The 24522-nt window shown below is 33.7% G+C and overlaps 1 protein-coding gene across 4 annotated transcripts in view; it reads right to left on the reverse strand.

The window, feature by feature from the left end:
• Positions 1-1662: 1662 nt before the first annotated feature.
• The window catches only part of LOC118188187 (vitellogenin receptor-like), a 139836-nt gene continuing 116976 nt past the window's right edge, over positions 1663-24522 (reverse strand). For 3 of the 4 annotated variants that reach the window (XM_085813367.1, XM_085813369.1, XM_085813366.1), the window contains 3 exons: positions 21301-21517; positions 10984-11136; positions 1663-1821 (listed from right to left, as the gene is read on the reverse strand). In XM_085813367.1, coding sequence (XP_085669493.1) covers positions 1746-1821; positions 10984-11136; positions 21301-21517 — 446 coding nt within the window. In that variant the 3' untranslated portion in view covers positions 1663-1745. Of the gene's footprint in view, positions 1822-10983; positions 11137-18611; positions 18904-21300; positions 21518-24522 lie in introns of those variants that run through there. The other variant, XM_085813368.1, reaches the window with a different exon arrangement.

The following is a 24522-nucleotide window of genomic DNA, read 5'->3' on the forward strand; positions in this document are numbered from 1 at the left end:
TGCACTGAAATGCTTATAAAGCGCCTGCGAACAATTTTACTTCTTTGCCCGTATTCCTTATATATCACTCTCTTACACTTTCGTCATTGTGACATACCATCGGTGTCATCTGGTTACTTCCTGAAATTTGCATATGATTCTTGAAGATGTGTGTAGTGATTTTACAGGTGATGTATTTATTTTAGAGTTCGATTTCTGCGTGACTCCGAATTATCCTTAATTTATGGACATGAGTGTACATACGAATCTCAACATGCCGAAGGACAAAACCGTCTTAGGTTGCGAAAGTTTGAATAACTGAACTTTCCAATTTCGATGTTTCTAGGCGTTTTCAAAATAATCGGTTCTATATATAATCTTTCAATAAATTCGGCCCACCAAGGGTTAAGGATGTAAAATTCCACAAAAAACAGCGGCTTTCTCGTTCGTTACACACTTAATATTCTGTGAGCTCCCGATGGATTCGATTGCGCTTCAAAAGAATTTTCCTGCGACACATTTCCTTTCTCGAATTCGTTGGGAGGATATTACTTTTAACTCTATCTCCTTACGATTTTTGGTTGAGCTTAAACTAGTAGAGGAAAATATCAATCATTAGAATGGGTTAAATGTATGATTTGGATTTTAGTTGTATACCAAAGTTCGTTTCTAATGCAAATGAACTTTCTACTTCCTCACGTAATTTTATACGAAAATGCTGTTCTGTGGGCTACTGTAGCATGCAATTTCTACTGTTATTTCTCTGTTTAAAATGTGGAATGTAAAAACAATTACTAAAGATTGAATATGCAGCAGAAGCTTAATACGTATGAACGTTCAGTTAGAATCAGAAAAAAGTTAAAAGATGAAAGATGAAACAATAAGCAATGGCTATTATAACATTGTAACAAACTGTATATTGAAGTTATATAACAGAAGCACAATATAAAAGTAATGTGTTATTTTTTAAAGTATTTAAAGTAATGTGTGTAGTGATGCTCAGCTTAGTGAATTTAAGGCTGAATGTATACATAAACAATGTTAATAATTTTACACATTCAAATTTGCTTATATCTTTCTTGATTAATTTTGCATTACTTTCATTATCATGTAATTAATACGTATAGTAGATTTTTAGAAAAAAAAACTGGCATTGTTTCAGCAACTTTTAATATAAATGATTTATTCGACACTACAACTAAATATAAAACATGAAAGTGTCAAATTACTACGATCATTTTATTATTTAAAACTTTCCTCAAAATGCTAATTTGATAATTTTTTTGTTCAGCTTTACGAAAGATATTTTTTCATCGCTTTGTTCCGCAACCACCTCAAGTATGAAAATGTCAGGAATTTTAATGTTTGTCTGCTATTTAATATGCCAGAAACGTTCTTTCGACAACATTTAGATGCTCAATAACCTTGGAGATTTTTAGCGCTCCTTATACTCTATTCGCTATAACGTAGATAATATGAATTAATGAAATAAGTTGAACGTTCAGTTAGAATCAGAAAAATGTTAAAAGATGAAACGATAAGCAATCGCTATCATAACATTGTAACAAATTGTATATTGAAGTTATATAACTGAAGCACAATATAAAAGTAATGTGTTATTTTTTAAATGATATGCAATTTTAAATTACATTTCATATTATAATAAAACTACGAAGACCAATATTTAGCTTATTATTTTTATTAGTTTATAAATAATATACATGTGATATCTCTTCTATAACAATGAATTTGTACTGGTTTATCAGTCAGTAGTAGTATTTTGCTACTTCTGGCATTTCATTTCTCAATTCAGACATTCGTGCTATAATTTTGTTTCGTAGCCTGTAAAGGGAAACAAAAATCAATAAAACATCTAAATTTACATAAGAATACATCAATAAAACATCACAATGCTCATAATGATATAGAATTATATTCCACTGGAAGATCAGATATTATATCATATATGTTGTGTGCCATCTTGAAATCATATTATCTAAAATGAAAACAAACTCAAATAGTTATAATCAATAAACTATGCACACAAAAGGAAAATCACGAAAGACCACTAACTCCACTAGGAGGTTGGAAAAATTTTGGTATTTCAGAACTTGGCGAAAAATCTCTTAACTGAATGCTCCTCAATGAAAGTTTTTCATGTATTTAAAGCAAGGTATAAGGGGAAAAATAATTCAAATTAAGCATCATCTTTGATGCACCTTTGAGTAAGCGTTTTATATGTTCTCTACTCGATGGCTTCAAATCCAAGCTCATTGTTGCTTAATATGTATGTGCGAACAGTACACTCCGAGAACACTTAATGAAAGAATTTATTATCAGCTCTTTACTTAACGTCGAGCTTAAAGCATAAATGTGGAACACATATATAAAGGTGGTCGTCTAGGATAGCAATAGGCACACAATCAGTACATGAGCTTGCAGAGACCTTAATTATGCTTAATGCTGTTGCAGTCTATCATCTTCAAGCTCTTTGTTCGGGGAAACTAGATTAGGAAGACAGCGTTGATAAGATGATGAGCAGGAAATAAGCAATGCAGCAGAAAATAAAATAGTATTTTGTTTCTAATGGTGTCTTATCTCCATCAACATCTGACTGAATGCCATTAATACAGAAGAATGAAGGATAGAGCGTCTAGGCCAAGTTGACCCAAATGTGAATTTGTATGAAAAGCCAACTGAGCGTCAGCAAAGGTTCCCCCTATATAAAGTGATACTGTGTTTCTGGTAAACTTCGAATGAGATAATTAACAAATTTATCCTGTGCCTTGTTAGGCATCAGCATCATCTCCACAAGAGCATCTCACGGACAAAATCATTTAGATGTGCCTACGGTATGGTGCTTTCCAGCATCCGGCAGATACGGGGATTCACGACATATCACACCAGTCAATCATCCAATAAAATTTTCAAAATTATATATTGAATATTAAAACGCATTTTCGAATGCTTTTATTCATAGAAAATTCGATACTGATATATCAGGAGAAGTCAGCATTGGCTTCTAATTTGCTTCGAAACGCAAGTTTGCGAAATGGCGGATAACAACCGTTTGAGTACTGAACAGAAGGGGAAAGTTATAATGTTATTGTAGAAAAGAAGAGCTTAATGGTTACATAAAAGTGTTTTCTTGTCGCACTTTACTACAAGATGGGCCCCTTACATTCACATATTATGTCAGCAACTGGAAGAAACTGGATCTATGGTGGAGAAGAATCGATGGTGCGTATCAAAGGTCAGCATACTTGAAAACGTTGAAGCAGTTTCCTTTGCTTTGATATGGATATCCAGTAGATAAACAAGGAGGACGGCTGATGAATTAAGAATACTTAATAGGTCAATCCGACGGATTCTGCACTTATTCCTCTATAAAATGACATTTAAGCTAATAGCTAGAGCAACGAACGAAAACTTCAGTTGGCTTTTTGGTCATTGGAAAAATATTAAGTTTTACAAAACACATGGTTTTTCTAACGAGAAGTATTTTCATTAAAATGGGGATGACTAACAAAATGTTCGATTTGGGGCAAAAGAGCATTCGCAAAAAAACCTGCAAAAATGTAGAGCACTCAAGGATTTTATTGTGCAGTTGTGCCACGCAGTTTCGGAAGACGAGTGCGGGGCGGTTGTGCAAATGCAGAGGTTCGCTTTCAAGAGGTTGTGAAACAAAATAGTGAATACATTGAACACATTCTGCAATAAACTCACTTTTCATATTGGGACAGTTAATGCATTCATTTTGTAGAATTTTGAAGATAAATAAACGTGTAACAAATAAAACAAACGGTATGATGTATCAAGTGTCAGTGTGTAGCATAAGGCTTTCTGTGACTTGAGCGACTCTCTAAAGTTCCGAGAGTTAGCCTAAGAAATGTTGCTTTACTCACACTAAAGTTCCAATTACTCTCGAAAGGTTAGTAGTAGGAGTAGAGGACTGGGAGATCCTCAGACAGCGCTTTAGCATGTTCTCCTTCGGAATTCCATCCGGGGTCAAACTCGCAGTTAGGATGTCCTGGCGATACCTAATATCCGATTTGGATGCACAGATTGATACCCTTGCTTCACTATAATTCTGATTTGCCACATTTTACGAACTTGAGCGACATATTAAAAAATATGTCTTCATCCATAAGCTAACATGAATAGAAGGTCAATCAACTTTTACATCTAGATCGGCTCAGTTCTACACAGATGGTATAAAACACCTTGAATATTAGCAGGTCATCATCGCGAACAGGCCTCAGTTATTGCAACTACCAGTTATCGACTTTGATGTCATTCATGAGGCAGAAAAATACTTCCAAGAAACGTCATAACTTATGAATATTAAATATACGGTCTATTCAAACTACACTGACAGGCCATCGATCCGAAAATTTATTAGACTAAGAAATATTACTGACTGAAAACCGATTTCCTGCGCAACAAATTAAGAATATTACGCTTATTCGCGTTGCCTTAACTCCTCGAATAATAATACTGATGAAGTTTAGTACTGTTAATTTAATAATAACATTTTCAGATACACAGGTTTGTACACTTCCTGTGATTTTGATTTCAGGGAGAAAGATGACTTAAAAAATTTCACTATAACTATAAACGTATTATATTCTAAATAAATATCTGTTTAGTTTCTACGATTATACCAAGAACTTAGGTAGGCATATTGATGGGTATAAGATAACGGTTGTATCCGCTGCGACAAATAATTGAACAGAACAGTAAAAAAGATGTCATAGCCAAACCTGCAGAACAACCATTTACCAACCTTGGATAAATATTATGTCCACCATTGCAGTCTATTTGTTTACTGCATTGTAAAAAACTGGTGCTATTAAAAACAATCATAGCAACTAACATGGTGTAGAATATTCAAGGAAAAATATGCTTATTGAGCGGTATGAACACTAATTCAGTGTCTGGGTGAATACGAAAGCTGAACAAGTAATTCCTCCCGTGTTTGGTTCCAGCTAAAAAGTTGGAAGCATGTATTTTTGTGGTGTATTCCCAACTTAGAATGTGATATCGATTACGTTTCACTGTAGGGAGTCCTCCAAAATGGCGTCCATTCTAAAGCTTAGCTCTCTTTCGTGATATGTCATAATCAATTAACCAACCAACCAACCAGACTAATAATTAATATAACGGAAATTTTGTTTGGTTCAAGAGGAAAGTTTTCTTAATACGTCTTATACATTATATTTAAAAATTACCGATGACAATCCCATTATTCTAAGATATGTTTTCATAATTATTAGATAGAAATAACTTCTAGCAAAAGTTGCACGTTGTTTTTTCACTGATATTGTATTTGAATTAAAAATACTAATACTTGTATAGTAACCACAAGCGAAAAGAAAGGTTACAATCATGCAATTTTTTTAATCGAAAATTTAATAGGTCTGAATTATTTAATTTAAGTAAAGCACACGAAGACTATCTGCTTGAATTTCATCTCAGTTCTGGACGAGGATCTTGCGGGGAGATAGAATCCAGTGGTCTCGTATTCATATCCATTAACTTTCATTTCTCAAGAGAATGTTTCATTCAACAGATTTTAACTGCGCTTGTCCTATAAAGATATTACGATCAGAGATTGCATTAACGTGCACCGCAATTCGAACCTAAACCCAGCCGAATGGGTATCCGTCAAACCACGTGCCTACAAGCGGTTGAGGAGTAAATTCCCTGAACACTGGTAATTCAATTCGGAGTTCAAATCCCAGTGAATAGGTTGGCTGCACGGGTGTTTTCGTGTTCTTCCCTATGTATAACGAGTTAACAAGCCATTTTCTTAGAAAGTCCTCCGTGAAGTCATCCTATCCCTTAGGTACAGCCTTCATGGGCTTTGCCGTAATCAAATAAACCAAACCAAAGCATGAACAAAATCATTATATCTTTCAAGGTAGCAAATCAAAAACCACAATTGACCAAGTCTTAAACAGGCACATTGCACAGAGAGACAACACTTTTTTATCGAACAGTTGGCAGAGCTATAAATAGAAAGAAAAAATTATTTCAGAGAAATTTAAAGCATTAAGTGCAGCAGCACTAGCAGTTAGAATGTATAGCGAAACGAGTAAAAAAACATACTATAATTTTAGGTAAAATTTTTCGCTTTACAGGTTGTTGTATGTATAAGTTATTGCACTATCTTAGAATCGTATTCGATCACGCCTATATAAATAATTAAGTCAAATGCATAAATAAGAGCATGGAAAATTGAGAGCGAAATAATCACAAATAACTGAACGATTAAAAAGGAAGAAAAAACAAAATTTTGAAAGCTTTCGTTATATTCTTTCAAGCATAGAGTTTTGTTAAATTATCCATTTACTTATTTTGCTGTAAAAGAGAATGAAAACTAGAAATATGCTTCAAGCTAGAAATATAATCCTCTTAATCTTTCCACTTCCGTTGCAAGGTTTAAGAGGAATGAAAGAGGTTATTTTTAAATAACTTCTTTTATTCCTCTTTAATATTTATTTTACATTAGTATTCGGAAGATGCAAAACCTGGGCGCAGCGTGCTCATTTAGGCCATGCCATTCAGCAATGTCATGACCTAAAATGTTTATTAGGTCATTGCGAATTCGCGTTTTATATTAACCAGCAATCTCGTCTGCTGTAAATAAAGTGAATGCAGGCTCATAAACAAAATGTATTTTAAAGATTTGGAAATATTGAGAAACTGATATTTCTTGAAGGTCATTCATTTCAATATATGTGCTCAATGGATTTAACAGGAAAATTCATTCTATTGAAGAAATATTAAATTGCTTTTAACAGTAAATTAAATAAAAATTCAAAACATAATGTTACTAAATGCAATTTTATTAGCCCAAAGGACGTCAGCCCAGATAGGTTATTAATTTCGTTTGGGGATTTTGCGTCGGAAACTTTAAATGTCCGCTTCACTTTTCAAATTGTTGCTACCAAATATCACCGCCCTGTATTATATTTACAGAAATTAAATAATGAAGAATCTCTATAAATGTATGTATGTTTCTCGCATTCTGATAAAACAACAGTATCTAGAGCCATCAAAGTTTGAATAACGTAATCCTCCACCGAATATGGGCATCTGGAAGCCGGATTCTGTTTTATTATCAATGCCATATTTATTATCAATGCCATATTTTGTAACACCTCAATGAATTTTTTATTACAAACTCAAAGATTTCAAAGTGAGCAATGGCAACACTCTACGGGGGGGGGGTATTTTTATATCCAGCCCGCGAGGCTGTGTATCGGAAATCCTAGAGATATGCTCATTTTAAAATTATTTTGCGATATTGCTGTTGAATTGAATTTTATGGTTTAAGTGTGAAGAACATGATATTTAATAATAAATAAAGGGTAACACACGAAACGTTAAAAAAGAGCCCCTTTGGGCGTAATGTAAAAAATGTGAAATCTGAAAGCTTTGCATTTTTGTATTATGATATTTTTGAATTCATTTTTTGCTTTAGTTCGATTTCTTTTATTATTGCAAAGCAAACTAGGGCTATCTGCCTAAGAGAAAGAATGCCTTCATAGAGGAATTTAAGAAAAATTGGCTCGTGCACCCGTTACACATGGGAAAACCACGAAAACGCGCTTGCAGCCAGCCTGTTCACCCGGAAAAGAACTCTGGTCTAAACTACCAGTGTTCGGGGATTTTACCACTCGGCTGCTTACAAGTTTGCTAGCGGGCTATTCATTTTTTTTTACTATTATCTGAATGAGCGAATTAAAATTGGAAGAACCAAACGAAAAAGTTATCAGTAATCAAAACTCATTAAAATCCTATTTCATAAAAACAGCAAGAAGGAAAAAGTAGCTTTAAATAGAGATGTAATTAATTTAATGTATCATGCAACATAAATTCAGGAACTATGCTATAAAAAATAGTAGCTCTGACGCATCTAAATAACCATGAATTACTAATTTCTATGAGGACACACCAAAATAACATCGCAAACTATATTAAAAAAAGCACTTTAACAAAGAAAAAATGAATTATGCACAACAAAAAGCTATTTGATCTGATTCTGCTTGAAAATGCTCCAGGACCTATAATATGTATAAATGATTAAGGTATCGAGGACAATGACCGAAATGCAATTTGCCACGAAATACAGACAAAGGTGGATACAAAAAGATGTGCCAAAAACAAAGTTCCAATGCAAAAGAAATCGTCAAAGCCTTGCACGAATTTATAACGGCAGTAGGCATGTTTTGATGCAAGATTCTAACACATATGAGGATGATGGAAAAGCCACGCATATCCTATTTAGAAATGGTAGCAATACATGCGAAATAAATTTTTAAATAGGATTTAGTTTCTAGGAATGACAAGTTTGCCAGCAGTTTCAAATAACTTCACCAGTTAGCAATGTGTGGTTCATGTACCACTATGTTTTATTTAAAAAGCCATAATTTAACGCATCTTACTGCTCAGACGGTGTAGTGGGTAAGGAAACCTACTACGGGACCGAAGTACCCAGGGTCGAATCCCGGAGAAGGCACAGTTGTTTGTAAATGTATAATGTCTTTGCGGCATAGGGGAACTCTAACTATATGACGAGCCGAAAGTCCTCTCGAGAGGTTGTTGATAGGGGAAGGGAGGCACTCGGGCCCATCATCCCGGAATGCTTTCCATCAAAATTGGGGGGGGGGCGAGCGGAAATGAGCGAAGTGGTAATGTCACCTGTATGGTGCTCAAAACTCTTGCCAATGGCAAGCGCAGTCTTACTGTTCATGCCACGATGAATTCCGTGGTCTTCTTCTGATGTTACTGTCAGACATTTGAGACAAGTCACAACAACAACACAACATACATAACGCATCGTAAGTTAACATATTTTATTCGTTTGTTTTAATTAAATTAGAAATGTTTTGTGCATATAAGGAAACGAAAAGTAATTTCATTATTTAATTTTCAAAGAAAAAGGAGAAGTCATTAGCTCTTTACCAATTTACACTTAAAAACAGATCTATTATGCCTAATTTTAGCTAGCGATAGAATCAAGAAATAGTGTTACAAATTTTGTGAATATGCAAATAATTTTAGTGAAATTACACGTAAAATTGTTGCATTCTCTTTTTGTATAATGCAACAGAAAAATTAAAGAAGCGAAGCTTCGCCGAAAAGTAAGAAATACAGGGGCAAGTCTACTTAACAATGAGTAAATGTTGAATAGATGTTTGTGAACGATTTCACGAAAATTGTAAATGTTTCATTTAATTTTTTTGCATCATATAATTCTTAATTTAATATCTAAAGTTTGCATTTGCTTTTGATACCTTGATGTTTGCCGATTTATGACCAATAAAGATAGTTTGGAAAATTTCTTTAAAATGTTGCGAAAATCACCAACTTGCACACGATAAATAACTTTTACTGTTTCTAATGTAAAAAATCTCCAGATTATCCAAGATGATTGCGTTAATATTCAAATACCCCAAAAAGCTTTAGATAATACAAATATTCCTGTTTTGATATTTTTTAAATTAGAAAACGAATTTTAGAAAAATCACGAAATTTACCCTTTTTTTTTTTACATGATTAGGCAGTGCTTTTAGTTATATTTAGTACAATTTTGTATTTGTTCTAACAAAGGAAACATAATAGAACTTTAGTGTAGCTTAGTTGATTATAGCAAAGCACACAAAGACCTATCTGCTTAAGAGAAGGGATGTCTTCGGGGAGGATTAACGTAAGAGAAACTAGTTCGTCTATACTAATAAAAGTTTAGACTCCCGTATGGCAAAAACTATGATATTTATAATTTCAGATTTAGGTTGTTTTGGAAACTTCGGAGATCTTGCACATATTCATAAGTGGATTATTCAAGCTTACATGTAACTAAAAATAAAATAGTATCAATTTAATTTAGAAAATGTTTCTGATGTTATGAGATTGAATGAAGCTCAGTTATTAGTAATATACAGACTGCCATGATATGTGTTGATCAATGTAAAATTTTTCAGAAAGGTTGGCTGTTTGGTTTCGTATATTTGATTGTGGCAAAGTATTCAAGGCCTATCTGCCCAAGGAAAGGGATGCCTCCATGGAGGACTTTCTAAGGGAACTGGCTCGTATCCACATAATATATCGGGAAAGCCACGAAAACGCCCATGCAGACAGTCGATTTGCTGGAATTCTGTCCTCAGATCTAACTATCATTGTTAAGATCTATCATTGTCACTGCTCGACCGATGGCGGACTTCCCATAAAAGAAATCCTATTCACAAAATATTACACAGCTCATGTTCTATTAAAAGTGACCGACTTCAAGTATTGGTGTATAGTTTTCAATTAATAATATTTGTTGCATAAAGTAAAAACATTTCTAGCCCGATGAATCTTTGGTAAGATTATTAGATCCTGAAATCAAAAAACTGCATGTGAATGTTGTTAATTTTTAACAGTTGAAATTTAAAAGTTATTTCTGTGACTACAAAATTATAAATAAAACAATTGCACTGCAGTATATTATGAAGGAATGTCACTGAATGACATTAGCTTGGAAAAAAAAAAACTCGGCATTAAAACATCCTAATTTATTTTTCAACCGTTTCTTCCTCAAGCATAGTGAATGAAGACCAGTTTTAGCACTCGGAAATTTGCAAAAATTTCAGAAACTGAGATTAAAAATCTCGGTGAATTTTCACTACGAGGAAATCAAACTTTTAGAGTTAGTCTGTTAAAATGAATATAAACTTTTTTTAAATATATTTATAGGGCCACAGTGCTATAAAAAAGCTAGATTTCGTAATATTTAAAACGTTTGTTTATTTGGTTAAATGTGTCAAAATATGTTTGTTGCCTAGAAAATTGAATATGTGTATCATTTACAATACTTTTGTAACTGAAGTGTACATTTATTTGCATTTAACGGAGGCGAAACAAAGGTGACTTAAAAACCTATGGAAAGGATTATATTAAAAAACAAATACTGATACATAATTTGTAAATTAAAGTGGAAATTTTAGACCTTACCTAATCTCTTTAAATCCCAGAATGCAGAAAATAGTGGCTCCAATCAAGCATGCTATTATAAAAGTTACCATGCACCAAAAATAAATATACGGGCCTCCCGGAACTGCCCTTATTTGTATTTCGCATTTGTCTCCCATATAAGCTGCCGGACATCTACAGAAGAAATTAAGCATATATTAAGTTACAATAAATTAACACATTGATTTCACAAAAATGTTCGTATTTAGTCCTATGATTCGCATTCAGGAACTTTATACAGAGTAAATCTGAAAAAATAGGCAAAACTTTGCGGAATGGTAGAACGCAACTATGCAAGCAATATTCGTCACAGAAATTTAAAGCGAAACGCAAACGGCAAGCCGCTAAGTGGCATAGTAAATGATATAAAAAGGGTCGGTCCTCGTGTCAGCTTTATGGGAAATTATGTGATTTTCTTCGCATTTTCTCTTCCCTCTTTAGCAAGATCTCTTCCCTTGGTTACCTTCATAATACGAGGTTCACAGTGGAAATCAACTTAGGTTACAGGAAAGTATTGAGGCTGCAATTGAAGTTCTGTATAACACTTCTGTGTACAAGTATCCCAACGGCATTTTCTGCAATGAATTGCCGAGAGGATGGCTGGTTATACGAACTACAAAATGGCGAATATGCACTTCGGGGCGGCGGACGGGAATGCAAGTGAGGCAGAAAGACTTTATCGAGACCAGTTTCCGATGAGACGCACTCCACATCCGAAAAATTCGAGCATATACATCGGCGGCTGTGTGAAGCGCGATCATTCGTCACAGCCAAGCAAGACACCGGGCGTGAAGAAAGTGACAGGACACCGCAACTTGCAGAGGTCATTCTGCGTATTGTGAGAGATGAATTGGGATGCAGCACGCGAGCGTTTCTCACGCTGTAAACGTGTCCCAAATGACGGTTTGCTGTGTGCTACAGGAGGAAAAAAATCATGGAGGTAGGAAAGGGAGGAGAGGCCATTCCGCGCTAGAAGTGAAGCACTGCTTTGAAGCTTGGGTCACCAGACGGGGTGTTTTTTGTTTACATTCAGAAGCTCGCTTGACAAAATTCTGATAGCATTTCGACACACGACAGTTCCATAGAAATCGAAAAAGGGACACTCTCGCATAAAAGAAACATTCATAGTGTGATGGATAATAGCAATTTGTATAGTTTACTGACATTTACGCAAAAATCACATCTTGGTTATTTTTCGATAACTAACAACAGCGATTTTGATTATGAATTTGTTTTATAAAATTCTAAGCTGTTGCACTACAAAAATATAGATTTTAAGAAAATTGCTAAAAGAGATCTTCCAAAATTTATTTTCTAGAAGATTTGAAAAGTTTGAAACTTGTTGGCTAAATGTAAATATAAAATTATGTATGTTAAAATATTTGTAATTAGGCACATAGGTCAGATTAAGTTTTTATTAAATAGAGTAACGTATGCAAGGGCTATCTGCCTAAAGAGAGAGATGCCATCGTGGAGGAATTTTGAAGAAAAAATGACCTTTGAGTGGGTATTAAAAATAATACTTACAATTGTCATTAAAATTATATTCATATATATTTTTTATGTAAAATTTTCGGGTGTATGCTAAATTAGTGTAAATTACTTTACACGAAAAATATAGTGAATGCACAGAAATTAAAGATTTGCACATGCCGGAAATGATAAATAGGAAATATGTATGGGTATTTATGCATGTGCTTGCAAAAAGCATGTATCTGCCTTTGACAAAATACTTAAATATTCATTAAATTATTTATAAATGTATTTGAAATGAAGAATTTATTCACTTATAAACAACTGTGATAGTACTGTGAAGAAATCTAATGATTAAATGTATCTAATTTATAATGATTATAAATGTTATCTAAATATATAATAATCTTAATATTGAATTGTAAACATAAATTAAAATCCTGTTGACAAATACGTTATAAAACTATTTAAGCAAGAATTGTTCGTATTGGAAAGCAATCTGTTAAAAGGTATTGTAAAGCAAATGCTATGAGATGCGCACTTAAGAACATAATAAAGAGTTTTGGAATATTTATTGTTGAAATGAAGGGTAAAAAAAAATCTGATAAGTATAATTAAAAGAATTATTCCCTTTACATTTTATAATAACTCAGTTACAAGTTTTAAATAATACTTAAAAAAAAAAAAAAAAAAAAAAACTTATTTTATTCCCTTTTAGAAATGTTCAGAGAAAGTCAAATACTATTTTCCTAATAATTCTCCAATTTAAAATGAACCGAATAGAGCATTAATTATAAATTGACTTACATTTTTCGATTTAAAAGAAGCCAAAAAATCATGTCATATTTAAGAAAGTATTTTAGGAAGAAGCTCTATAAATAGAAAAGAAATAATGCATAATTTTAATATTAATAATACAATAAACTTTGATCTTAATTTTTGTACCTTAACCGAATAAAATCGAATTACCTTAATTTTTTTTCTAATGTAATTAACGAAAACATGTGAAAATATTTCATTCAAATTAAACCATTCTGAGAAAACTGTCCTGTGAAATGTATAGCATTTAATTCCGTTCAGAATGAAATGTTGTTTAAAAATATGTTGTTTTCACATACTTAGGACTCTGAAGTGTTGTAGAAAAAGAAAATATATACATTTATATGTATATTTGCGACGTAATTACAAAATATTTACACCCGAACGCCTCAAATCCCATAGAACTCAATGGTAAATGACCCAATGTTTTGGTCACCACGTAGGGATCGCCGGTGCATCAGAGCAGGGTACGGAGAAACTTGTTTAGGGCGACTCCTTCTTAATTCCTACCTCCATGGAAAAAATGCACCCCTGTCATACGCAGAAGGTACAAGCATTCTCAACAGTGGACAATCGGCTGATTGCGATTTCGCACGCTGATACCTCCATTTGCAGAGCAGCCGGATTTCAGTGTATATGTTCTGTTTACAGACGAGTCTACTTTCACACATGAGGGCGATTTTAACACCCACAACTCACACACTTCGGCATCTACGAATCCGCACTCCCCACGTCCTTATTCGTTCTAGAGGTGGTTCTCCGTTAAATGATTGAACAAGGATCTTCCATGACCATTTGGTTGGCCCATACTTCCTGCCACATCGTCTGCATGGCGAACCGTAACACACATTTCTACGACAGGTGTTGCCGTACTTTTTCCTGAGGACGTTTCTTGTGGTGCCATATGAAAATCCTAATCTGCAAGTGCCCCTTTTGAAACCAATATGGATTTAGTCGCCAGGATCGTCGTTGTTGTCGGTGATATTCGGGAAATGCCTGGTGTCTTCGCATCGCATATATGAGTCAGTCCCTATCCCGTAGATGTGATGCCTGCGTTACAGTTGGCGAAAGGTCTTTTGAGCAATTTATTTTAGCAATGCACATTTGTTACATTCCTATTAATAAAATGTTTTCTGAAGTATTTCCTCCCATTCTTGTGTTAATTCTTTAAGTGTGACAGTGAAAAACTACTGTTTAATTTCTCACAGATTGCGTTCCGAATATACATACTATGACAAATATTGGTCTTAGAGCTGCCGTGTTGTATCATCCCATCCCATACAGTTTTGCCCACTTTTCCAGATTCACCCTATATTAGTCGGTCATGTATTACAAATCAAATGGAGTAATTCAAATACATGTTTATTTTATTATCTCATTAATGAAAACATTACTGCGAGTGAAAAGTAATAATAGTATTAAAATAATTAGTTAATTAGTCAAATGAAATTACTAGTTGTATTTAAAAACATTATTTTTTATACATATTACAATATACATAGTGTCCATGACTTGCAATCGTTGGTCATAGATATATACAGCTTGCCCCCTCTCCCCAAAAAAGGCATGTTGTAAATCTCCCGTTTTACTTGGCTGATTCACTAAGTTAACTTGCATTTCTGATGGCTCGAAGGTGGGACTTAGGATATATATTAGATTTATATAAAGCATTGCACTACCATAGACATTCCGACACAAAACAGGATTTTTTTCCCATTTGCCAAGTTCTGTAAAAATGGCTCGAGTACATTTTAAAAAGTTAGCTCTCAAAATATTAGCTCCTCAGTGTTAATTAAGTTTGGGATATATTTATTAATATCTATTTTTATTAAAGTTACATGATTCCTTCTTTCACAATTCAAAATTTAGGTTTCATGAATTGGCTACCTAGAAGCCCTGACTTAAATCCTACTGAGCACCTTTGGGATGCTTTGGAAAAGTGTGTGAAACCACATCACGTGACACTAGCTACCCTTTCTGAATTATGGACAGCTCTATCCGATGTTTGGCAAGCCATTTCTGTGGAATGCTTCCACAAATTATTGAATCTATGTTTCTTTATGTGGCAGCCATTATCAAGGCCAGAGGAGCCCCAACTCGTTAATGCCTTGCTATCCCTAATTTAGTGGCACTTCAGTGCATTTTACTTTTTGTTTTTGTAATGAGTAAAAAACTTTCTTGAATGAAAGTACAGGGACAGAGTAGGTAAAAACCCTGATTTCATATTTTGTTTTCAAAAATGATTTTTTAAATTAAAATTGACAAAACCGAAATATTTGTGTAATTTAAAACCGCTCTGTAACTGGAGATATATATTTATGACCAACGTTGCAAAAATGAAAGGTGTGTAAGGACTTTCGGGGACACTGTATATATTAGGATACGGTATAAATATATAAATTGTTTCGTATAAACACTTAAATTGGCGTATGAGACTTTTTGACCCATATTTCGCGATATATGTATAATGCTATATAATGCAGGATAATATTCTTGAAACTAACATCAGTGATGAAAGCAATATTTTCAAACAAATAAAATTATTTGATAAGCATTATGAAAAATTTCAGATATTGTACGCAGAAATAAAATTCGGGAACTTCTTAAATTAAATGGTGCATAAATTATTTAAGCCACATATAATATTCTAATTATTTATTAATGTTTTCTGCATACAATTCATTTCAACTTGCATCCTATTTGGATAACACTTTTCTTTGCTTGAGTAAACTGCACAATGCTGTTCAGGAAATTCCTACTTTAAATGAAGTTTTTCCCTGATCGCACAAGAGCACGGAGATATTTTAATAATTTTTCTTTCAGGTTTAAGTCTTTTTCGCTTCGGCATTTTCGACTTGTTACAGGTTAAGCACAAAAAAATTTTTAAAAATGTGCTTTCCGGTTTTATTTACGTTCCGTTTTTTTTTTTTTTTTTTTTTTTTTTCAGTTTTATTCAGGTTTCCAAACAACTTCAAAACAATTTTTCTGTTAAACCGATCTCCTTTATGACTACAGGCATGATTAATGTTTTCTGTGCTTTTCCTTCCGCCAATATTTATATCAGCAGGTTTGTGGATGAAGGAAACATGAAAAGTGTTCATTCGAACGCCGTACTTCCTGACTGTTAGCCGGACCTGCTTCAAATTACCCGACGAAAGAAGAGAAGATTTGGAGAACAAGCATACAAGAAGATTTGAAGACTAAGAAAACTGAGTCTAAATTCAGTTGACTCTCTTAACCCATCACTGCTGGCATTGGCATAGCAGCTGAGGAGCTGCAGCTTGAATTTATTGACATGCAGTCAGATCACACTGTGAAAAAAATATTTAATGCTACGACATTTGTCTGCTGAAAAATTTACATGAAGAAATTCGGTGGGTAAATGTTATCTATATTTAGACCTACATATATCTGTGAGCGAAGTTTCCTTGCCTGAGGATCTCAACAGAAGTAAATATAGATCTTCTTTGACAGACAGTAACTTGCAAGCTTAATACACTTAAATTGGCGTATAATAAACACTTAAATTGGCGTGTAATAAACACTTAAATTGACTCAGAAGTCAAACAACAAAAATCAGCGTTAATTTGCAAAATTTTCACAGGACTAGTTTCGATGGTTTTACCGAACCATCATCTTCAGCTGCAAAACCGCAAATGAACAAGATAGGAAATAATGCTTAGATAAGATAAGAAAGCCTGGACAAGAATAAGCAAGTGGCGCCATCTGTTGGCGAAACCAGAACTAAAACATAATTTCTCTAAAAGCCGAAGGCAAATTTGGATTGGAATTAGGATCGTTAACTAGAACAGAAAGATTTTTATGAATGTGAAATGCCTCTAGAAAATCCAGTTCTCCAATGGAAGATGTTTTTTGAATAATTTTGGCAGCAGAAAAATTGAAAGTGTGATTTTCGGACCAACAATGTTGAGCAACAGAAGACTTCTGTGTTTCCTTTTTTCTAACATATGCTTCATGTTCTTTGACACGAAATTTTAAGGCTCTCTTAGTTTGGCCAATGTAAATTAAACCGCACTGGCAAGGAATCCTATAAATACCCCAGGAATTCATATCCGGAATGGGGTCCTTGAGTATAGAAGTTGGAATTTTATTGATGGGAGAGTAAACAACCCGAAAGTTAAATTTCTGCAAAATATGTGCAACTTTATAGCTAATTGATGGAAAGAAGGGAATGACAAGAAGTTGGAATTTTATTGATGGGAGAGTAAACAACCCGAAAGTTAAATTTCTGCAAAATATGTGCAACTTTATAGCTAATTGATGGAAAGAAGGGAATGACAACAGAATTTTTATAATCTCCTAAAATAAATATAAATATAAAAATTCCTAATATAAAAATTCTGTTGTCATTCCCTTCTTTCCATCAATTAGCTATAAAGTTGCACATATTTTGCAGAAATTTAACTTTCGGGTTGTTTACTCTCCCATCAATAAAATTCCAACTTCTATACTCAAGGACCCCATTCCGGATATGAATTCCTGGGGTATTTATAGGATTCCTTGCCAGTGCGGTTTAATTTACATTGGCCAAACTAAGAGAGCCTTAAAATTTCGTGTCAAAGAACATGAAGCATATGTTAGAAAAAAGGAAACACAGAAGTCTTCTGTTGCTCAACATTGTTGGTCCGAAAATCACACTTTCAATTTTTCTGCTGCCAAAATTATTCAAAAAACATCTTCCATTGGAGAACTGGATTTTCTAGAGGCATTTCACATTCATAAAAATCTTTCTGTTCTAGTTAACGATCCTAATTCCAATCCAAATTTGCCTTCGGCTTTTAGAGAAATTATGTTTTAGTTCTGGTTTCGCCAACAGATGGCGCCACTTGCTTATTCTTGTCCAGGCTTTCTTATCTTATCTAAGCATTATTTCCTATCTTGTTCATTTGCGGTTTTGCAGCTGAAGATGATGGTTCGGTAAAACCATCGAAACTAGTCCTGTGAAAATTTTGCAAATTAACGCTGATTTTTGTTGTTTGACTTCTGAATTAGTATTTATTCGGCGTGTTATTGTGTCTTACTTAAATTGACGTATGAGACTTTTTGACCCATATTTTTCGATATATGTATAATGCATTATATAGCTATATAACGCATTATATAGCATTATATGATAAGAATTTCAACAAGTAATTTTTAAAAAATGTAGAAAACTGTGAGGAGGTACATTTGTCTCATTAAACTGATTTTAAAATTAAATGTGCTTGCTGCTGTAGATGAATTGAAATTAGCCCAATAAATAAAGTGAATAAAATTGCCACTGCTTTATTTAATTTAGATTATTGATTTTTATTGCACAATTTATACATTTTTCTGAAATGCAAAGTTAATGCATGGAATCATTTTAAAAGGTGCGATTATCCGCTGACTTCCGCTTCCAGAAAGGGGCCCTTGAGCCAAAACAGTTGCCCATCCCTGCTTCCCTGCTCTAGATGAGTTTTTTTAAGCTTTTTAAGCTTAAAGCAAGGAAAGTTTGCCCATCTGAGGTTCAGTTCGAACAAGGAGTTCAGAAAATACTATCTCATAGGTACAGGGGCAAGAAAGAAGAAAAACTGCGGCCAAATCCATTTTATTGAACCAGTGCCATACCTGAAAAATAAATAGGTCATAGTTCATAATAAATTAAATGGATGAACTTCAAATAGCTTTCTTAGGTAGCTTCCTGCAAATAGCTTTCTTAGGTAGCTTCCTGCAAATAGCTTTCTTAGGTAGCTTCCTGCAAATAGCTTTCTTAGGTAGCTTCCTGCAAATAGCTTTCTTAAATAGGATATCCTAGCATTGAAGAATTCGAATTTACTAAACAAGCGGAGGAGATGAACAGTTATTTTTCTACTTGGAGTAGTGTATATTTATTCTGGTTCCTGGAAATTTGAATACAATAAGCGGCGAGTACTGTATTTCACTTGGGCATAATCTGGAAAATTTAGTCGATAGTATTTCCATTCCATCAACAACGAAGCTATTTCTGATGCTTGAAAATTTTATTTTCTGTATTTAATTAAATAATGGAAGCAAAGCTCATAAAGGCAATTGGTTGGTTGTATCAATTAATTTAAAGTTTACTTCAAGTATAAAGCAAATGCGCGTTTTATTTCTTCAGAAAATTCTCCCCGAAGATTTCTATCCCTGTTGTAACATTAAGGTAAGTAAATTACCTCAGTTAGTACTTTGTTTAAAAAAAGAGTAGCAACGCCTCTTTATCGCGAGACTGTGATTGGAACAGTAATTTTAAAATTTTTTAAAAGAAAAATGAATTTGTAATGAAGCTGTTTTGTTGCAAATAATTGAAATAAAATGTTTATGCCTAAAAAGAAACTCCTTGTCTGTCAATTTCAAGCGAGCGGTCTCATTTATCTGATTTAATGAGTATCTTTAGTTTAAAGTAACTGACAGTCCCTATAGACAGAGTGTACTTTACCATCATCAAATAGTTTAACCCTATCCATAACGGAGAGACACCATAAAATTTTCTTAACACGTGCGGGCTGACTAGCAAAAAGTGGCTTTAAGTTGCAAAACACTAGCACTTCGCTCTACGATTTCCCCGTAATTTTTTCTTCCTGCATCCAGTATTGTAACGGTAGCACACTCGGCGCGTATTCGAGAGGCACTCCCTGCGAGGGCATTGTTCATTTTTTGTGTCTCCTGCTTAAAAAAACAATGACTATAAAGTTTTTAAAATATTTCTTACATCTAAAGTAAATACTCTCCACTTTCTCCTAGAAAGTCCTCCACTGAACCATCCCTGTTCGTAAGCAAATAGCCGCAATGTGCTTTGCCACAGTTTAATTCAATGCTTGGAAAGCATACTATCATTTGATAATTTCTTGAGTCAGGGCTAGAATACTATTGAAATATATTAGGCCTGCAAAGAATTTTTTTTCTCATTGAATCTTAAAGAATGCATCATAATTCTTTTTAATTCACGTCAAAGGGAAATACTTTGCATATAAATAACAGACTACTTACTGTATGCGTGTTTACCGATTAGAATCATGCAAATTTTAGATTTATTATTTTCAATATGTTTAACATTTCTTTTAATACTGCAATTCTTAGATATCTATATATACATTATTTACAGCTTTTGGTTAAGTATTATATAAACAATACCTGGTATGTAATTTAAGTACTACAGTTTTAGTGACATATGACATTTCCCAATGAGTGCGCTAGGGATGTAATTGGCCAGCACGTCTGATTAACAGTCGGAAGGTCCGTGTTTCGAATCCCTGTAATTCTGTGTTAATACTGCGATTCTTAGATGTCTGCATATACATTATTTACAGCTTTTGGTTAAGTATCATATAAACAATACCTGGTATGTAATCTAAGTACTACAGTTTTAGTGACATATATGACCTTTCCCAATGAGTGCGCTGGGGATGTAATTGGCCAGCACGTCTGATTAACAGTCGGAAGGTCCGTGGTTCGAATCCCTGTGTGTACATAGATGAGTTTTTACGTATTTATGCTACGAAATGAAAAACTTAATGGCTATATAAATTAATATCTGATTGCAGCTGCAATCGTATTGATCAGAGTATCTCAGAGAGCAATATAGTAGTTTAATTATCAGTACTATCACAGGTTATGATGAGTTTTTGACAGCGTGTAGGGAGTTACAGCTATAATACGGTCCTTCACAAATGTATTCCAACGTTGGGAAGCTGCTTTTGGGAGCTTTCCCGAAATTAAATCCACCAAGCAAAATTTGTTAGCAAACCAAGGAATCCTCTTGGTATCCGGCGTTCGCTCCCTTTTTTATACCGCCCATTCCTATCTAGGTGCCTTTGAAGCTAAAAACTCCCTTGGGACGAGAAACCGGGGGCTGTGGCGTAGAAACTACATATTGCACCGCGATCAGTAGCCAATATGTGGAGCTGTTAGTGCGAGTTTTGGTCGATCTCCAAGCCATCACAAGTTATTACCTGTTGTAGAAACCTGTGCTGAATGTAAATATGCAAATATATTTTTATTACTTACTGGCAAGCAAACTTTTCTCCTACTACAATGCAACGGGCTCCTTGTAGACAGTGGGCGTGAGGACAAGACAGTTTTGGCCTAGCTGTTGAGCTCGTGGTCATCACAATGTCGCATTTGTTCCCACGCGGGGTAAAGTTATCACTGCAACGGCAAACGTAGCTTGAATGAGTCGGTACACAGAGTTGAGAACATTGATTGGATGCGCAGCGGTTTATACCTAAGAGGTAATGCGAAAAAAAATAACAGTAAGTTAACAAGTAATTAGTAGTCACCTAGGAACTTAAAATGAAATTATTTTATTTTTAAAATACAAAACATGCTGGCAATAACGTACTTAAAAGGGGACTATATAAATTCTGTAAATTGTTTCCATTCAGCATAGAAATTTTATTTTAAGTGAGTGGTATCTTTGTACTTATTAGAGTAAACCAAAATTAAATTACATGTATATTTTAATTAGGTATTAAATAATTAAAGGCAATGATCTCAAACTCGAATTATATGCGGTCGAATAAGCAGCTAACAGACTGGAATTTTTTAGTCCAAAGGGCAAATTTGCCCTGAAAGACTATTCATTTCTTTTTGGCAATTTGCGTCGAAATCTTTAAAAGGCTGTATCACTTTTCAAATCGTTGTCACCATATATTATCGCCCTGTTTTATATTTAAAGAAATTAAATAATGAAGAATCTGCATAAAAGTATGTATCTTTCTCTCATTGTGATAAACAACGGTACCTAGAGCCATCAAAATTTGAATAACGTAATCTTCCATAGAATATGGTCATGTGAAAACCCTAATTTTAATTTGAAATTTGTTTTATTATCGATTTCAGATTTTGTAACACTTCAACGAATGTTTGAATTCAACGAACTTTTGACATGTGGCTGGGAGATTTTCTCGCCTTAAAAGTCTTAATACCTTCGTCCGTGTTTTCAGAGAAAGACAGGTATGGATTCAGATGTTATACTCGATTTTGAACACATATTTATTTTTAAAAGAAAACTTGCACGCTGAAGATGAATTTCTTTTACGTAAATGGTGCACCGGAACGTAATGATTTTACGTTCCGGTGCGCTACTAGAATGACGATTTACCTCAGAAAGAACCGATGCCGAGCTCCGTCGCAATTTAAGATCTGTGTAGAGCATTTGATGTCATTTTGATTTACATTTGTAAGCTTGTAGAAAAATTACTAGTAACTATCTACATCAAGAATTGTAAATGCTCATCGAATCAATCTGGTTCTTTTCTTGTTAATTTTCAACTGCGAAAAACACTTTTCAAGTTTAATGTACGTCTAAGCAAAACAGCTATTCTTATTACAAAAATTTGTAATTTAGGATGATTATCTTTTGGCAAGTACGGATAAAAGTTAATAAAATCTATTCAAATATTTGAATAAAATTTATATCATCGCGTTAATTAAGCAATCCCATTTGTAAATTTTCTAGGGCGTTATTTCATTTTAATAGTAATGAAAATAATGCAAAATCCAACTCACTATAACTTAAAATTCTCTTTCAAATTCTTATCATTATAATTAATCTCATATTAATGCTAATTAATTTACACTACACCGATATAAATCTTAATCAAAGACTTGAAAACACAAATTTGATTAACTTTTATTCGTACTTGTCAAAAGAAAAATATCCTTAATTACAAATTTTTGCTATAAGAATAACAACTTTATTTAGGAGAGTATATTTACATATGAACAGTTTTTTTCCTCAACAGAAAATTGAAAAAGTATGAGAAAAGAACCCAGTTGGCCTACAAATATGGAATCGTGATATTTTCCAGGAATTTTTCGCCAAGATTACAAACTTTAACAAAATCAAAATACATATTTCCTTATAGATTCTTGAGATCTTTCATTTGAAATAATAAGGTAAAATTTGAAACGTAGGTTTTTTTTTATCCCAGTAGCGTTTCCCGCGCAGTTTAAAACTCTACGACCGGCAAAAACTGTATATATATATATATACGGCTTAGAATATTTTTTGTGATGTCTGTAAGGACATATATATACGTATATCTTAAAATATGTCAAGAAATTAAGGCAATGTATTAAAAGTACCTAAATAAAGGTATAAATTACCAGATGCATTTTTATATAAAAGCAAGGAATAATTCTTTCTCACGGCAGCTTTGGAAAATTTGCGACATCTTAGCAAAAATCCGGATCAGTCAGAGGGTTAACTTTAAAAGATTTAATACAAACATACACCGATTTAGAAGTAAAACGACAAATTGTTTCATCATCCAAACATCAAACTGATATTTGCAAATCCTGTGAATATTTCCAAATACAAAGCTGATTTTTGTTGTTTTACTTCTAAATTAATATTTGTTCTGCGTGTTATTTTACATTAATTACCTTATCAAACATACATGTTATTGATAAATTAATTTTTTTCCTTGAAGCTTTTCATTGAGAATATTTAAATAGCCCGTACTAAATCCATGTGCCATTATGTAGCTCATGGATCTCATTTTATTTTTATTAGCACTGGAAGTGCTGTTAGTGTTAAAGCTCACCTTTTTATATGTATCTTCTTTGGGTGCGTATCAATTTTCAAATGTTGCCACCAAATGTTATCGCCATATATTATTTTTAAGGAAATAATATAGCGAATATATAAAAAATAAATGGCAACACGAATAAGATGTTGCACCCAAATGTTATCTCTGTATTATTTTTAAAGAAATTGGGCCCACCAGCAGCCGAGCGGTAAAGTCGCTGAACACTGGTAGTTTGGTCCGAGGTTCGAATCCCGCGAACGGGCTGGCTGCATGGGCATTTTCGTGGTTTTCCCCATGTGTAACGTGTATACGAGCCAGTTTTCCTTAGAAAGTCCTCCACGAAGGCATCCCTCCCCTTAGGCAGATAGCTCTCGAGGTTTTGCCATAATCACATACACACACACATTTAAAAAACAATTGCATGGAGAATATTAAAAAAATAAGACAAAGCACTTTATCAAGAATTCTAAAGATAGCCCATATAAAATTTTTATTATCTGGTCATCATCGAATCGGGGTTATCCTTAATAGCAGTTGCTGTATCTCACCAGACAAAAACGCCTTCTTCTCTGACTGACTATATAAAGATCTAAACAGTACTTAGTACACTATCTCAACGTTACACTCAGAGAATGGCATTGCCAGTTTATTTAACGATTTCCTGGATGATATTGCTGCGTGCGTTCGTAATAGA

Source organism: Stegodyphus dumicola, chromosome 3, assembly GCF_044657685.1.
Source record: "Stegodyphus dumicola isolate Sdum_Otavi_A_Nest chromosome 3, ASM4465768v1".
NCBI lineage: Eukaryota > Metazoa > Arthropoda > Arachnida > Araneae > Eresidae > Stegodyphus > Stegodyphus dumicola.